Source organism: Delphinapterus leucas, chromosome 19 (assembly GCF_059928025.1).
Source record: "Delphinapterus leucas isolate spDelLeu-1000000601 "Yukka" chromosome 19, BTC_Dleu_Yukka2, whole genome shotgun sequence".
Lineage (NCBI taxonomy): Eukaryota > Metazoa > Chordata > Mammalia > Artiodactyla > Monodontidae > Delphinapterus > Delphinapterus leucas.
Genome location: NC_143147.1, coordinates 20,322,033 through 20,338,887, shown reverse-complemented (window position 1 = coordinate 20,338,887; position 16,855 = coordinate 20,322,033). Strand labels below are relative to the sequence as shown.

Here is a 16,855-nt window from a genome sequence, read left to right as displayed (position 1 = left end):
CTCCTCATGTCCCAAGTCATGAGCATCAGGGGAAAAGAAACAGAGAGAAAAAAGGTAAGAGGATAGAAAGAGCTGATAATAAGTAGAGTTTTCCACAGCCAACTTCATTCCACTGAGGACAAGGTTAGAGCCTTCCAAAAGGCATGTGGAGTTTCACTCCACACTCCTTTATCCATCTCACCTCAAACTCTGATCTACTTAGGCCAACCTAAGAGTTTGAACTGATTATCTTTCTCCCACCAGCCCCCAGAGGGAACTAGACATAGCCTTCCTTGTTTATATCTCTTTTTAAAAGAGCAATGGCTAACTGAACAGATCTAAGATTCGAGACATTCATTCTGGGCTTCCCTGGCGGCGCAGTGGTTAAGAATCCCCCTGCCAGTGCAGGGGACATGGGTTCGATCCCTCATCCGGGAAGATCCCACATGCTGTGGAGCAATTAAGCCCGTGCGCCACAACTACTGAGCCTGCGCTCTAGAGGCTGCCAGCCACAACTACTGAAGCCTGTGCACCTAGAGCCCGTGCTCTGCAACAAGAGAAGCCACTGCAGTGAGAAGCCCGTGCACCGCAACGAAGAGTAACCCCCCCTCACCGCAGCTAGACAAACCCCGCATGCAGCAACGAAGACCCAACGCAGCCAAAAATAAAATAAATAAATTTATATATAAAAAAGAAGACATTCTTTCTGTAATGAAGCTGGGGTGTGACTGTGAAGTCAGCACCCATTGAAGAAGCCAGCCTCCTCTCCCCTGCTCCTTGCCTCTCCTCTTCACGGAGTATTTAGAAATTACATTTTTCTTCTTTTGGCCAAGGATCAGAAGATGCGAATGAACATGTGGTGTCTAGAAAAATGCCCATGTCAGCTGCAGCATACTCTCCCCAGAATTACAGAGGACAGTGGCATCTCTCAGTTGGCACAAGCTGTGTACCCAGAACCCCGCCCCAGGCATGCAGCAGTCCACCCTATCCATTTGCCTCCTTTATGCCAAGTTGGCTAAGGTTCTTACGACACATGCTCAATGCAACTCTCTTACACATCAAGAAAATTCATCTTTGGCCCTAGACCAGACACACCCAGCCACTGTGCACACTTTTTTTTTTTTTTTTTTTTTGCGGTACGCGGGCCTCTCACTGTTGTGGCCTCTCCCGTTGCGGAGCACAGGCTCCGGACGTGCAGGCTCAGCGGCCATGGCTCACGGGCCCAGCCGCTCTGCGGCATGTGGGATCTTCCCGGACTGGGGCACGAACCTGTGTCCCCTGCATCGGCAGGCGGACTCTCAACCACTGCACCACCAGGGAAGCCCCCACAGTGTCTTTTAAGGAAGTGTGTATGTGCCTCTTTTCCAAGAATTGAACAGCTTCCTGCCTGCTGATTAGGGAATAGTGATGTTTGCATTTTCAGCTACAGCAATAAAACTCTAAGCATTACACACCCCAGGTCCCACCAATGACTGTGCATCTCCTGATACAAGGTTCTTGAACCTGTATAGGACTGAAGAGAGCAATGACCCTGTGATCTAGACTTCAGTCATTCCCAAAGTCAACGGGATAAGGACCACATGTATCTTCCTCATCAGATACAATCTAGGGAGTGCCAGGTCCCAACAAGTAAGAGAAGTGTAAGCGGAGGCTGGCAGGCAGACTGTGCCAACAAATGTAGACTGGCTGGGGGAAAAGCTACTTAGCTCACAGTCGACTTCCAGGGGACCTCTAGAGGCCCCCCGCTAGAATCCCAGAATGTCTAGAGTAGAAAGTTCTCTGTGAAGGTTCAAATCTTTCCTTTCTAGAAACTCCAGATAGGAGACTAGGGAAGATTAAGAGAATAATTCCAGTCCTAATCCCACCTTCAACTATAGAACATGCTGGTCTAGGAAGTTCCCTAGTGGTCTGCTAATTAGGACTCAGCGCTTTCACTGCCAAGGTCTGGGTTCAATCCCTGGTCAAGGAACTGAGATCCCACAAGCAACATGGTGCAGCCAAAAAAAACAAAAACAACAAAAAGACCACCAAACCATGCACCATGCTGGTCTAGTGGAAGCCACTGATTCAGGGCTCGGACTGCAGGTGTTATATAACATACTTGGGGGCTAGCTGTTTCTAAATCCTTTGTCATCAAACATTGGGCTTATTTCAACTTTTCCCCAACAACATCAGGGTTTTCTTTGCTATGTTTCCTTGGTGTCTAGGTCTGGCCCTTCTCCAGCGAAGGAAGGTCACCCTGCAAGGCCCCTTCTTATGACTGCCTCTCTCAAAAGTCCCTGGGCCTCACTGCTGCTTTTCAAGCCAAACATGAATACATCCTATTAAAACTGGAAATTTCAGTATCTAACAATAAGGGAGTAGCTTAAAAAGATCCCAGTACATTCATACAATGGAATACTATGCAACTATTAATAAATTTTAAACAATAGACTATATGTAGTGACAGAGAAAAAGTTTCCCATTTACTAAGTAAAAATGAACAATTTAATAATTAGTATGATTTGACCCAAAATCTGGCTGAAAAACGTGTCTGGAGACTTTATATACACGTGTATATGAAAGCATTTTAAAAAAGGATTAGAAAGACACTAAAATGTTAACAGTGACTAGAAATGAAAGGATCATGGGTGATTATCTTCTTGTTTATATGTATTCTCCAAGACAGAGGACATTACTTTTGTAATCAGTAAAAACCAAAATTATCATACCATCCTCAAATAGGAGGGATTGGTTCTATGCCATCTTGGGCCATGGCTACTTGGTGGCTCCCACCCAGCTGGCTGCCAAATTGCACTAGACAACACTGGCACTCACCACCGGCCTGAAGGGAGGCCCCAAGCTCATCCTTCCACTGGCTTAATCTGGAAAATGAAGGTGGGACACAAAACCCCAATTCACTGCCACCCCTGGGCCTACTTGACCACACCCTCCATCCACCCTGGGGCCCAAATTCCAGCTCTGCACTCACCTGTTCTGCAATAAGGGTAGGCATTCCATGCTTTTTCATGTATATTCAGGGCTCCCTCCGGGGCCAGCATTCGAACAAATGTGGGCACTTTGCTGTAGTGAGAAAAGGGTTACGAAGAGAAACAGAGGAGAGAGTTAGAAGACAATGGGCTAAGGACTTCCCTGGTGGCACAGAGGTTAAGAATCTGCCTGCCAAGGCAGGGGACATGGGTTCGAGCCCCGGTCCGGGAAGATCCCACATGCCGTGGAGCAACTAAGCCCGTGCACCACAACTACTGAGCCTGATCACCTAGAGCCCGTGCTCTGCAATAAGAGAAGCCACCACAATGAGAAGCCCGCGCACCACGACGAAGAGTAGCCCCCACTCTCCACAACTAGAGAAAGCCCGTGCGCAGCAACAAAGACCCAACACAGCCAAAAATAAATAAATAAATAATTAAAAAAAAAAAAAAAAAAAAAAAGAAGAAGACAATGGGCTTCTACTGCACATTCTCCAGGCTGCAGCTCCAGCTTCTTTGTGGGGAGTTGACACGCAAGTTCCCCTCAGACCAGCTCAGCTGGCTACTAACATCCACCCGCAACTTGGCCCCCTACCCGCCAGGAACAGGACAGCAGGTGAGGCCCCGGGCTACCGGCCACGGCTTATCAGTCCTTACGCTATCATTACGCACTCTTCCAGAGCTCACTGGGCCCAGGGCATGGTACTACACGTTGCAAGGATGAGATGTCTTCAAGAGTGGACCACAGTGACTGGCTGACTAACCTGGAATATGGGATCCAAGATGACTAGATCTCCTAGGGTCAGTTCTGGGCAGCCAGGAGGGCCTCAGGGCCATCTGCCTCCCAGGACAAAATATTTTCTTCCATTCAATTCTTATCTCAGGTTACAGAGCAGCAGGTACCGTATGAGCTCTTTTTGTTTCTTTTGTTTAAAAAAAGGTATGTGTATTCCTCTGCCTCAGCTTTTAACTGGTAATCTACGCAGTCTTCGCAGGCTCCAACAACCTCATCAGCTTAGTGCCTGAGGCCTAAGAAAAAGAGCTACCTCCAGGACACAGCTAGCTGGGAACACACAGAGCAGCCCACTGAGATCCACTCACTCTTGGCCACACTCATTCAGGTAAGTATTTCTATGAGTTAGGCACCAGGATGCATGTAGGAATCACACAGACATGGCTCCTGCCCTCAGGGAGCTTCCGTTCTAGTGAGGAGTGGAACTAACCAGGCAGAGCACTGTGAGAACAGGGTGCATGGGGAGGCTCCCCAGGGAAAGGAAGGTTTACACAGAGTAGCGAGTGGGTAGGACTGAGCTAGACAAGAGGACGGAAGTGGGGTGGGAAAAGCTGGGGGGAAGAGAGAGAAGTTCAGAGTAGCTGGTGTAAGGTATGAGGTGGGGAATACAGGAGAACAAGCAGAGGCTGGGTCATAAAAGATCTTGTAGCTGCATCAAAGAGGATGGACTTTATCCCGAGGGCAAAGGGCCATCTATAGCTTCTAAGCTAGGGAGCAACAGATCTTCTTCTGGACAGAACGCTTGGAGCTGTGCGGAGAAGTGGAAAGCATGGAGACCAGTTAGGAGCTGCTGTGGTAATCCAGACAAGAGATGATGGAAGGAAATGGAAACGCTGGAGATAACCAAGGAGATGAACTCAAAAGGACTTGATGAGGGACTTCCCTGGTGGTCCAGTGCTAAAGAATCCGCCTTACAATACAGGGGACACAGGTTCGATCTGTGGTCAGGGAACTAAGATCCCACATGCCGTGGGGCAACTAAGCCCACGCACCACAACTACTGAGCTCCTGAGCCTCAAATAGAGAGCCCGTGTGCGGCAAACTACAGAGCCCACATGCTCTGGAACCCACACGCCACAACTAGAGAGAGAAAAACCTGCACGCCGCAACTAGAGAGAAGCTCGTGTGCCGCAGTGAAAGATCCCGCATGCCTCAATAAAGATCCCACGTGACGCAACTAAGACCCGATGCAGCCAAAAATAAAATTAAATAAATAAATAATAAATAAATCTTTAAAAAAAAAAAGGACTTGATAAGACAAATAAGGAAGAGGGTGTTGTGAATCCATGGTTTCCGATTTGGGACAACTAACGGCTTTGGTCCTCATGAGGGGAGGTGGTCATGGCATTCAGCACTGTTGGTTTTCTTTTCTTTTCTTGGCAACTGGGTGTTTTGGGGTTAAGAGTAGTGGTAGGTAGCAGTTCAAAGTTTCCGCCCTCTCCATAAGGGAGAAGGTGAGACGTGTCCCACCCTCCGTATGTACAGACCTCCTCTCTGCCACTTTGGCTGGACCAGCTGAGTCTTGAGGAACCAACTGGCCCCTACTACCAGCCTCACTATCTCTTTTCAAAGTCCTCTTTAAAAAATACAAATGTGCTGTGAGGAAAGTGTGTCTTTTTTTAATTAATTAATTAATTTTTGGCTGCGCTGGGTCTTCGTTGCTGCGCGCAGGCTTTCTCTAGCTGTGGTGAGCGGGGGCAACTCTTCGTTGTGGTGCGCGGGCTTCTCATTGCAGTGGCTTCTCCTGTTGCAGAGCATGGGCTCTAGGTTCGCAGGCTTCAGTAGCTGTGGCACAAGGGCTTCAGTAGTTGTGGCCTGCGCATTCTAAAGTGCAGGCTCAGTAGTTGTGGCACAGGGTTTAGTCGCTCGGCGGCAAATGTGGGATCTTCCCAGCCCAGGGCTCGAACCCATGTTCTCTGCAATTAGCAGGCGGATTCTTAACCACTGCGCCACAGGGGAAGCCCCAGAAGGTGTGTCTTAAGCCTTATTCTAATCAACAGTTAATGGCTCAGTAAGGATTGGTTGGCAGTCAACTCAGAGGAGGACGAGGAGAAGGCATGGAGGGAAAAGAGCACAATGTCAAGGAAATGGGATCCTGGTGAGTTTTTTTGTTTTGTTTTGTTTTTTAACTTTTTGACCACACAACGCGGCATGTGGGATCTTAGTTCCCCGACCAGGGATCAAACCCGTGCCCCCTGCAGTGGAAGAAGGGAGTCTTAACCATTGGACCACCAGAAAGTCCTTTGATGAGATTTTTTTCCCCACTTCAGTGTTGTTCTCTTCCTGGCTCTGGCACTCACAAAATCCTGGACCCCTCTGGGCTGGCACTTTTACATCCCTAGATCAGCAGACTACATTAAATCAGCGAGTTTACCAAATGAAAATGAAACTGCTTTGCTCAGTTTAACTGACTAGAGATTAAGGTTCAGGTTTAAGTTGCACAACAATGTGAATGTTACTTAATGCCACTGAACTTAAAAATGGTGGGACTTCCTTGGTGGCACAATGGATAAGACTCCGTGCTCCCAATGCAGGGGGCCCAGGTTCAAGCCCTGGTCCGGGAACTAAATCCCACATGCATGCCACAACTAAGGAGCCTGCCTGCCGCAACTAAGATCCAGTGCAACCAGATAAATAAATAAATAAGTAAATATTTTTTAAGAAATGGTAAGAATGGTGAATTTTGTGTTATGTACGTTTTACCACAATTAAAAAAAAATAGCAGGTTTATTTTTTCCAGTACTGGGTAGTTTCTAAAACTAGATTGATTCAATTTCCATTCAAGCTGGTGTATGTTTACCATGGCTTTCAATGTCCTTTGGGCCAGCTTACAGTTTACTGAAACATTACTGTCTTGGTTAGGGATTCAGCAATTGTATGGTTTGCAATGGATTTTGGTACACCAATCAGTTCAAGCCATACTCTTAAATACTTATGCCTTTGATCCAAAGAGAGGTACCAAAATTTCTCCGGTAGCTGATTTCACAATATCAGAATTTAAAATACTACCTGACCCCACAATTCTACTTGTAGGAACATTTACTATAGATTTACACACATTGGGTACATCAAAAGATTTGTGCAGAATGAGTTTTAGTGGAGTACTGTATGTAAACATCTGGAAATGACTGTAAATATACATCAAGAGAAGACCGGTGAAACAAATTCTAGCACATTTGTTCAAAGATACGACGTGTGGGCTTCCCTGGCGGCGCAGTGGTTGAGAGTCCACCTGCCGATGCAGGGGACACGGGTTTGTGCCCCGGTCCAGGAAGATCCCACATGCCGCAGAGCGGCTGGGCCCGTGAGCCATGGCCGCTGAGCCTGAGTGTCCACGGGACAGGCCACAACAGTGAGAGGCCCGCGTACCGCAAAAAATACATAAAATAAAAATAAAAAAAAATAATAAAAACAAACAACCCTTTAAGTGAGCAAAGAAGAACTACCTCTACCTACTCTCACAGGTGAAGCAACTTGATCAACCAGCTAACAACTCAGAAAACACCCCGAATGATCCGCTGTCTCCACTTTGATACCAGGACGCCTTCGCTCTGCCGTGCAGCCACCTACCTCTGTAAGTGGTAGATCTTGTGCGTGTACTGGCCTTTCTCGCCGTCCTTTTCATAGGGCTCATTCACCAGGACCTCCACACCTTCACCACCACCCGTTTCATTTTTGCTGGCCTCAGCCACAGAATACAGCTGCCCTACTTGATACTGAAGAAACAGAGAGACGGGAGTTACTGCCAACGCAGAATCTTCTCGATGGCTGCACACAGTCCAGTTGCCAGGAACTGTGTCCAATTAGATCGCTCTGGGACCCCCTGATCCGGGAGCTTATTCCGCAGTTTCTCATGTGGCCTTGCCCAAATCCACCCAGAGCCACTAAGAAAAGCTGCTCTGTGGCCTCTCTTTAGCCATCAGGTGTGTTTAATTTCATCTTTCCCATTTTCACATCCTACTTCAAGGCTTCAGGAGGCAGGTGAATATGCTTAATCTCACACCACTATCCAGAAAATAGAGTCCAAGGTAGTTTTTACCCTGGACCTGCCTTTGGTCCCAGATCCCCAAACAAGATCTGGGTTGGTTGTTAGAAATCTCTTTATCCCATTCATTTAAACAGGTCCTAAGACATGACTTCTTGTAAAGAAAGGTACCTAGTGCACTGTGAAATCCACAACCCCTGCTATAAAACTGGCTCATCGGGACTTCGCTGGTGGCGCAGTGGTTGAGAGTCCGCCTGCTGATGCAGGGGACACGGGTTCGTGCCCCGGTCCAGGAAGATCCCACGTGCTGCAGAGCGGCTGGGCCCGTGAGCCATGGCCGCTGAGCCTGCGCGTCCGGAGCCTGTGCTCCTCAACGGGAGAGGCCACACACAACAGTGAGAGGCCTGCGTACCGAAAAAAAAAAAAACAAAAAACACTGGCTCATCTACTTGTTTCTTCTCCAGCGTTGGGCCCCTCCTCACCCTGACAGCAGCTCCCAGAGCAGTCCTGCAGGCAACCAAACCTCCTGATGCTTTCCTGCTTCCTGGTGGGGCTGAAGCAAGCGCCCTGCTTCCCGTATTAGATAGCACAGATTCCTATCCCACAGTGCTGGCTGGGTGCACCCTCTATGTTGGCACTTACTAGATGGCCAAAGCCTAGTTTTCCTTTATTTGGGTCACATGCCACCCTATCAAGTCACCAGTCAAGATCACTGGCCTCCTCTGATCCCTCAAGACAACTCAGTATTAGGGCCAATGACCTGGGCAGTGCCCAGGCCTGGCCCTTCTGCTCCCTTCTCTCTGAGGGAAGCTGTCTAGAGGGAAAAATGAGGTGAAAAGAGAATGAACGCAACCATTAAAGCAGGAAGTTACGCCTATACCAAAGGATGCATCTTCCCTATCACGGCCAATGCCACCAGGCACAACGGTTTAGGGAGTATGAGAAAAAGAAACTTGATTATAGTTTGGGGAGGGGTGGGGATCGATTTTCCTCACCCTCCACGCCCCTTCCCCAAGCTCCTGGTACTCTCAGGAGTGAAAGACAAAGGTCTTTCTCCCTTTGAGGCCTGCTCTACCTGGCAGCCTCCTAAGCACCACAGAGACGTTTCTGGGCAAAACATGGAAGGAGGTGAGGCAGCACACCAGGACAATTCACTGTTCACCATGAAGCTGAAAGAGCCCTAACTTCCGAAGCAAAAACGCAGTACAGGATGCCAAGGAAAGGCCCAGGCAAACCGTCAAGGCTGGGTTAATCCTGTAAAGAGGAACATCTGGGTGACAGCCAGTCACCTTGACCTTGCTAATCCAGAGCAACATCAGGGCTGCCTCAATGCCCCCAGGGAACCCCAAGCTGTCCCTCTGCCTTTCCAAGTCCACCCCCTAACAGAGGCATACATGAAATCCCCTATCAAGTGGGTCAGGGTTTGGCTGAGCCAGGGGTTCCTAGGAGGCAGCAGTAATTCTGTTTCAGAGAAGAGTCATAAGAACATCTAACCACTGACTCAGCAGTCCTAAAGGGAAGGGGAGGCTGGTTTTACCAGGCCGGTGGAGGGGACTGGGGGGCCGGCTGGTGGTGCTGCTTGGGGAGGGGCCCCAGCAGAGACTAATCCCCTTCATTTGGTTCCTCTTCAGCTGCAGGAATCAGAGGGCAGGCTCTAAGAGGATCAGTGTGTTGGGCTGGCATCTTCCCCTTTTAATCTCTCTTGATATTCTGATCCTTTAATCCCAATGAGACATGTAAGGCAGTTTTGTTAATCCTAAGGGGTGAATAAGACTAGCCTCCACAAGCTACAAGTGAGGGACACTTTTCATGTCAGAGGGTTCCCTTTGGCACCATGGCTCTGCACCCTGGGAAAGCAGAAAGCAGCCAGACTCAGATGGGGTAGAGATGGGGGATGGGGATCAGAACATTAAATCAGATAAAGAGCCCCAAGGAGACGAGGATTCCAGCCTCCTCTGGCCCAGGACAGTGCTCCCTGCCCTGGAGATCTGCTCCCTTGTTCCCAAGAAAGAAGACAGCTAAGGAAAACAGAGACTCCACCACTTTGGCAATCTGGGAGTGGGAGCCCAGGAAGATGTAGTGGGTGCACCTGAAACATGTCATGAAAAACAGCACAGCTGTTGGTCCCACCCCCATGGACCTGCCAGCCCAGGCACCAAAGGGGCCTGGTGCCATGCATCTCTGGAAATGAGAAGTAAAACAGCCCTACCCACAGTAGGGGGAAAAGGCGGCCCGAACTGAGCAAGGAACCACTGGCGGACACACCACGTTAAACAGCCAGGGCTCTCTTGCTTTGCTGCAGAACGTCCAGAAACCCTGCACAGTGAGTATTAGGCCAAAGGCTCTGGCCAGCCAGAAGCTGATTTTACCCCAAAACATTGATTCAAGCCATCAGGATGGTCATAAAGACAGGGGCTTCTCTATTCTCTTTTCATTCCCCTTCCAAATCAGAAAGCTCTGAGGGCCTCCAATTGGGAAGTGAATCCAACAGCCACATGACACTGGGCTGTTCCCATGGGAACCGTTAGTCAGGATGGGTTATCGATAAAAGACTCTGAGAAGGCTGGTCATTAGTTATCTCTTCTTTGGCTTCCGCATTCAAGATTTTCTGATCTCCTGGAACCAAGGTTCAAGACATCAAAAGAGCAGCTCCTGCTTCAACCCTGCACAGGCCAAGCACTGCTTTCTCATCAGTGTTTTATGGCTGAGAATGCGTTGACCATCACCAGGCTTACAGGTGAATCGTAACCAGTGCTTACTTCCCAAGCTTCAGCTTTCAGGCTCAGTTCACCCCACAATTTCGTCAATGCTCCAAAAACAAACAACCACAAACTGAAAACCGCCAATTGTGGACGCTCTCAAGGTGAGTTCCCCTTTCCCTCCATGCTTGGCTCCACCATAAGCAATCAGCCAAGAGGTGCCCCCGGACAGTGCTGGCCCTCCTGGGTCTGCCACACCTCTCAGAGACACTCCCACCTGTCATTCCATCAAGAAACTCCCTGCAGGGGCATCCCTGGTGGCGCAGTGGTTGAGAATCCGCCTGCCAATACAGGGGACACAGGTTCGATCCCTGGTCCAGGAAGATCCCACATGCCACGGAGCAACTAAGCCCACGTGCCACAACTACTGAAGCCCACATGCCTAGAGCCCATGCTCCGCAACAAGAGAAGCCACCACAATGAGAAGCCCGTGCACCACAACGAAGAGTACCCCTGCTCACCGCAACTAGAGAAAGCTCACGCGCAGCAGCGAAGACCCAACGCAGCCATAAATAAATAAATTAAAAAAAAAAAGAAACTCCCTGTAAAAATGATCCACTTCACCCCTAAACACCACTTTGAGGTGCTCCTGAACTCCCGGGGGACATCTTCCTCTCTGGGGTGTGGGAACCTCCTGTACAGCAGAGAGAGAGGCATAGGACCCCCAAGTTTCAGGGCAAGTAGCGTGCTGGGCCTTCCTGCTTGGCCTCCTGGTTTGGAAAATCACTTGCTGTTTTTCATAGAGAGCAAGGACCCCAAGGAGATGGGCTAGCAGGGCTCCTCCGAGCCAACAGCTCTCAGCCCAAGCCCATGGTTCCCAGGCCCCATGTACACCTCAGGGGCCTCCAGGGATCGCAGCATCTACCCAGCTATCCCCTCCCCCAGCTTCCCCAGCCTCATTTCTCTTATCCTCCTTTCCCAGAACTCCCACATCACGTTCGAGGCCCACCCTGACCCCTCCCCCAGGTCTCCACAGCTCTTAACAGACGTACAGCCCACCACCAGAGACAATCCTCTGGGGGGCCAATGCCTGCCCACCCTCTTTGGGCGCCAAGAGGCCATTTGTCTCATCTCAAGTGTGCTGCGGGCTCTGTTGGCCTGATCTCAGTTTTCAAAGGTCCATTTCATATTTGGAACAGGGTGGAAGTTACCACAAGAGCTGACACTGCAGGAAAGAGGGCGACTGAGGGCACCATACTGGCTGAGCAGCTTCACCCAAAGTCGAGCTTAACTGAAAGCTGAGGGACCTGTGGATTCCAAAGGGAGCAAAGAACAAGGCTGAGCTGGGAGAGGAGAGTGAAGTAAGTTCAGAGAAAGGGCGGGACAAGGGAGGCTCTGTGACAGTCTTCTGCTGTCCCAGAGACCAACTCTGAGTCAGCACGGCCTATGAACCTTCTTGTGGCAAATCCTGCCAGATCCCTATACACAGGAACGTCAGGCCCAAGAACCATAAAAGGACAGAGGGCAAGCCAAGCCCATCTGTCATTCCCTGCCCTCTGTGAAAGAAGGGTTCTGGGCCTCGGTCTTCCTAGCAGTCACCTAGAGTATGGCCAGGAAGGGCCTCAGAGATTTCCAGTCCTGCTGGTTTGTCACACAACCAGAGAGAGCCAGGCACACTTCCCTGTTGAGTCACAGAGGTCCCAGAAATGCACGTACTTAATCCCCTCAGTAACATGTCCCCAAACAGGCTGAGTTCTAGCAGGTAAGAGGGGCTGGTTTAGTGTCTACTCAGTTATCTCGCTGGTCAACAGCTTGAGGCAGGTTGCACATAGTTGGTCAGATACATAAGCGCCCTCCTTCAACTGAAAATTGCACCAGGAAAATTCACATCGAGTACTGATTATCTCTATGCTAGAACAAACATGAAAACCACAAGAAGATACTAGTGTGGGCCGCCAGGAGCCCGACTGAGCTAAGGGTCACAAGCAAGTATATCCAACTATGAAGAAAAAGAAGAAAAAGGACTTACCTCTTCTACAGACACAGGTAGGATGACTCGACTGCAAGAGAGGGAAAAGAGTATCAACTTCAGGCTCTGAAACCTGCTCTTAAAGCATCATCTTAGAATGGTATTAAATGTTTCGTTGCACGTGACGCTACGCTCGCTGTCAAAAACCCAGCAGAGAATGGCCCCGAGTGCTTCAAGGCTACGACCCTCTGTCCCTTCTGGCACTTCATTTAGAACCCTGTGATTCGGTGCAAACCTGTCCCCTCACCAGCTACTTCCCAGGCCTCTGACTCACATTTGGAGCTGTCTTCTTCTCCCTCTCTCCCACTCATATCTTCCCCAACAAAACTCGCCAATGGGTCTACCTCTCTCCGTTAACATAGGAGGTTAATACAGGAGGACTCACCCCTGCAAACTCCGAAGCCAAGATGAGGATTCAGACCCAAAGAAGCAGGTCCTGGGGATTTAATTCTGTGGACCCAACCTCCCAACAACAGCCCTCAAGGTGAAAGGCTAGGGAGGGGCCAAGCTCCTTGGAGGATTAATCACCCTAAGAGCACGCACCAACCATCTCTGCTCCGGGGCCAGATATTACAATACAAGCTACTACCACAAAGCCATCAAGAGAGGACACCTAACTTATGTCCTGACCTCCAGAAGCTGTCCAAAGACACCCCAACTGATCACTTTCTTTTCCTTCTCCATTTCAATGACTACCAATTGTTGGAGGTACCACCAATCAATCACCTGATGGAGAAGCCATGGCCAGCGAAGTCCCACACTGGTCAGAACTCCACACACAGAGGTGTGAGGGCCAGTGGCCCTTCTCTGGGTGGCTTGCATTTGTAATGCAGAGCAATGGCCAACCCCCAGCTCAAAACTGTGAGGTCAGAGAGCTGAGACAGAAACGCTTGGTTGGGGCTTCCCTGGTGGCACAGTGGTTGAGGGTCTGCCTGCCGATGCAGGGGACACGGGTTCGTGCCCCGGTCCGGGAAGATCCCACATGCTGTGGAGCGGCTGGGCCCGTGAGCCATGGCCGCTGAGCCTGCGCGTCCGGACCCTGTGCTCCGCGACAGGAGAGGCCGCAGCAGTGAGAGGCCCGCATACCGCAAAAACAAAAAACAAAAAACAAAACGCTTAGTTGTATTCCTACGAATCAAGTCAGCTCCCAAGCTTAGATTCTCAGTTCCCAGACCCTAGGTGGAACCCCCTGGAGCCTCCTGCATCTTGCATGCTTGGTGAAGCACGTGCTGCTATGCTCTCCTTTCTATGCATTGGTCCTGCCAATTGGGATCCTTGCTCCAGGCTGGTAAAGAGCCTGCTCACTAGCTTCTAGTCCCACAAAGGTCCCCAGATAGCAAGAGACACCCAGAGGGATCTGAGAAAAACTTCACACTCAAGGCAAGGCACAGAGCAGAAAAGTAGCAGGAAAAACAAAACGGGCTCCAAGTCTCTACTGCCTGCTAACTCCCCTTCCTCCAGAATGACTCAAATAATGTAAATCCTGCAGGTTACTGGATGCTGCTACTAATGTTGTCCTCCCATTAGAGAAAGCCAACAGTGCAGAAAAATACTTCCAACTTGGAGGCCACAATTTCTGCACCCTCAGGAGAAACTTCCTAGAAAACAATAAGCCTTTTATCTTCAAGAACAGCAGTAAAAATCACATCCAAGAATTTGCAGAAATCAAATCAAGGAGAATCCTGTTACAGGAAGTGTCAGAAAAATCAACAGGGACAAACTTCAGACCCTGGGCAGGCAGTTAAGTCTCCCCCAAAAGGAGATGGGCATCAGTCACTTCCTGACAGGATGCCCTGAGGCTGCTATAGGACAGCTGCACACCCAGACATTTCTCCCTGGCTCCTTGGGAGCAAAACCACTTCAGCAGCAATAGGGTGCAACTCCAAAGGACAGGGCCACAGAGGCAGTGCGGGGCTGGGACTGGAGCTGTGTTCACTTCAGTGTGACCTTCACTTGCACTCTCCAGAGCTGCAGCGCTGCAGCCACAGCCAGGTGTCTCCGATGCCTCCCTCTTGGTCCCCCGCCCAGGGGTGCACACACACACCCAAGCACACATAGGGCACAAGTTGGGCAGGAAGGAAACGCAGATGCCAGGCAGGCTCTGCACACCTGGCACCTTGGACCTTTCCCTGGCAGGCTTCAAGGGGCGGAGAACAAAGACTGAGAAGGGAGGACCTCTCTTCAAAACTCACTCAGATCTCTTCTGAAGGTCCCTTCCTTTCCCTGCCTGACCCTCTTTACAAAACCTACAGGTTTCTACAGATTCTAGGATTCAACTGGGAATAGAAAAAAATGAATCAGGAGAATGGGAAAAGTCTGTCATCTGTACAGTCAAGATTAAAATCCAAAGTGCATGCTCTCCTCTTGTTGGATTCCCAAGATTCTTCCTCCTCACCACACAAAACTCTGTACTCTGGCTGGATCAGCATCAGATTGGATGTCAAGAAATAGAGGTGGGGGGACTTCCCTGGCGGTCCAGTGGTTAAGACTCCGCACTTCTACTGCAGGGGGCACGGGTTCAATCCCTGGTCGGGGAACTAAGATCCCGCATGCCGCTCAGTGTGGTCAAAAAAAAGAAAGAAAGAAAGAAATAGAGGTGGAGGGGCTTTGAAATAACACTCTTCAGATGAGGTGTCAAGCTGGGATGACACCTGGGTCTCTTCCCTTTGCTATCCAAAGCTCCACACTATGTCCAAAAGTCCTAAACACCTCCAAGGAGCAAACCAGATGGGATGGGGCAAAGTCCCTTCACTGACAAAATGGAAACAGCTCTCAGCACACCTGCCTGGCTACCAAGTGAATTCCACCAGATGCTCTCTACCCGGACACCTCCCACTTCCGGACCTTCTGGGCTTCTGGCCGAATGCTGCCCACTTGCCCTCCCCTCCAGGGAAGCACAATTTCACTGAAAGTTCTGCACGTACACATCCAATCTCTCCTCTCCCCCAACTCCCAATCTTTCCTCTTTGAAGAAGAAAAAAAAAAGTTCTAAGATGATTACTTGGAACCATAAGCTTCAGGAATGGGTCATCTCATATTTGAAAGATTAGCAATCCGAACATCCCCACCTGTCATCCAGTCCCGTGGATTTCACGAGCAAGCCCATCTCCCTGCAACTCCTACCAGAAGTCACTCATCTCCACCACCCATTAACTACTCAGAAACTCCCTCACTCTTCACCATTTTTCCTCAGTCAATGGCTTTATGAAAATATCAATGCCTCAGAGCAATTTCCCCATCTCTTTGCACCAAGACTGAGAATCCCCCAGAGACACGTTGGCCCTGTCCCCCACCCCAACTCCAATAACATGTATATTTACTCACAAACATACTCTTTTTCCAAACTGTTCTCCTCCCTGGTAACATCCTAGCTCTCTCCATCACCATAACTCCCTCATATCACTTCAGCCCCTGCCCAATATATTCTGGACTCCTCACCCAAGTGTCTCCAAGTCCCAAGCAATCATTCTAAGCCTTTTTTCCCAAATACCTCGTCCTCTGCCCCCACCACGTGGGCACCATGTCACACCATCTGTCCCCTCTGCTATCTCCTTATACCCTTCCCCTGTCGCTCAGCCTGACGCTGACTCCCTAGTCCTTTTCCTGTGTCTACTTATCACAATCCTTCCCCTGATGCCTAAGGCAGCCACTCCTCACACCCCAGGTTGCCTTCAACACTCGGCCCCATCATCCCAACTCCATTCTTGAAGCTGTCTTATCTGATCTCCCAGTGCCCCTTAGTATTGTTCAGCCCCAAACCCCTCTCCACTCTGGCTGGCTCCCCGGCTCCCCAGCCCTGTCTGCCCTTGTCTAACCGTTCCTCAGCCACTCAGACAACTCCTCCCTCTCCGGTGGGTCCTCTCAGCCAGTCCTGCAGCTCTGGCTGGCCCCTTCCTCCCTTAGCCTCCACTCTAGGACCACCGCACATCTCATCCAGCACCCTCGATCCCCTCAGCCCCTCCTCATGCCCTGTCCGGCTCTCACTGTCCCCTTGACCTCATCTCAGGCCTGCCCGGCCCTCTTTGTCCCCTCAGCCTCTCCTCAGGCCTCTTCGGCCCTCACTGCCCCTTGGGCCCCACCTCAGGTGCTGTCCCTCCCGCTTTATCCCCGTTCGGCCCACCTCGGGCCCTGTCCGGCCCTCGCTGTCCCCTCAGCCCCTGCTGGGCCGCCCATCCAGCGCTCTCCATCCCGTCGGGCCCCGTCCGTCCTCCGCCAGGCCATCACCCTCCCTGCTCGTCATCCTCGACTCTCCCTCCCTCCTCGCTTCCGCACGGCCGGCTGGACACTCACTACTCCTTGAGCAGCACCATGTCGCTTCGCGGCTCGGCGGCTGCTCGCTGCCCGCCCAGCCTCCCGCCCGCTTCCCAGCGGCCGCTCTCCCCGTGTCCCGGCCCGGCTGCC

General features: G+C 50.5%; 1 protein-coding gene across 1 annotated transcript in view; it reads right to left on the bottom strand.

The window, feature by feature from the left end:
- Nucleotides 1-16,855, bottom strand: part of PITPNA (phosphatidylinositol transfer protein alpha) — a 40,835-nt gene extending 23,980 nt beyond the window's left edge. The window contains exons 1-4 of the mRNA XM_022596190.3: nucleotides 16,745-16,855; nucleotides 12,455-12,485; nucleotides 7,312-7,457; nucleotides 2,951-3,042 (exon numbers count right to left, since the gene is read on the bottom strand). Of these exons, the coding sequence (XP_022451898.1) occupies nucleotides 2,951-3,042; nucleotides 7,312-7,457; nucleotides 12,455-12,485; nucleotides 16,745-16,764 (289 nt within the window). The 5' untranslated portion in view covers nucleotides 16,765-16,855. The remainder of the gene's footprint in view (nucleotides 1-2,950; nucleotides 3,043-7,311; nucleotides 7,458-12,454; nucleotides 12,486-16,744) is intronic.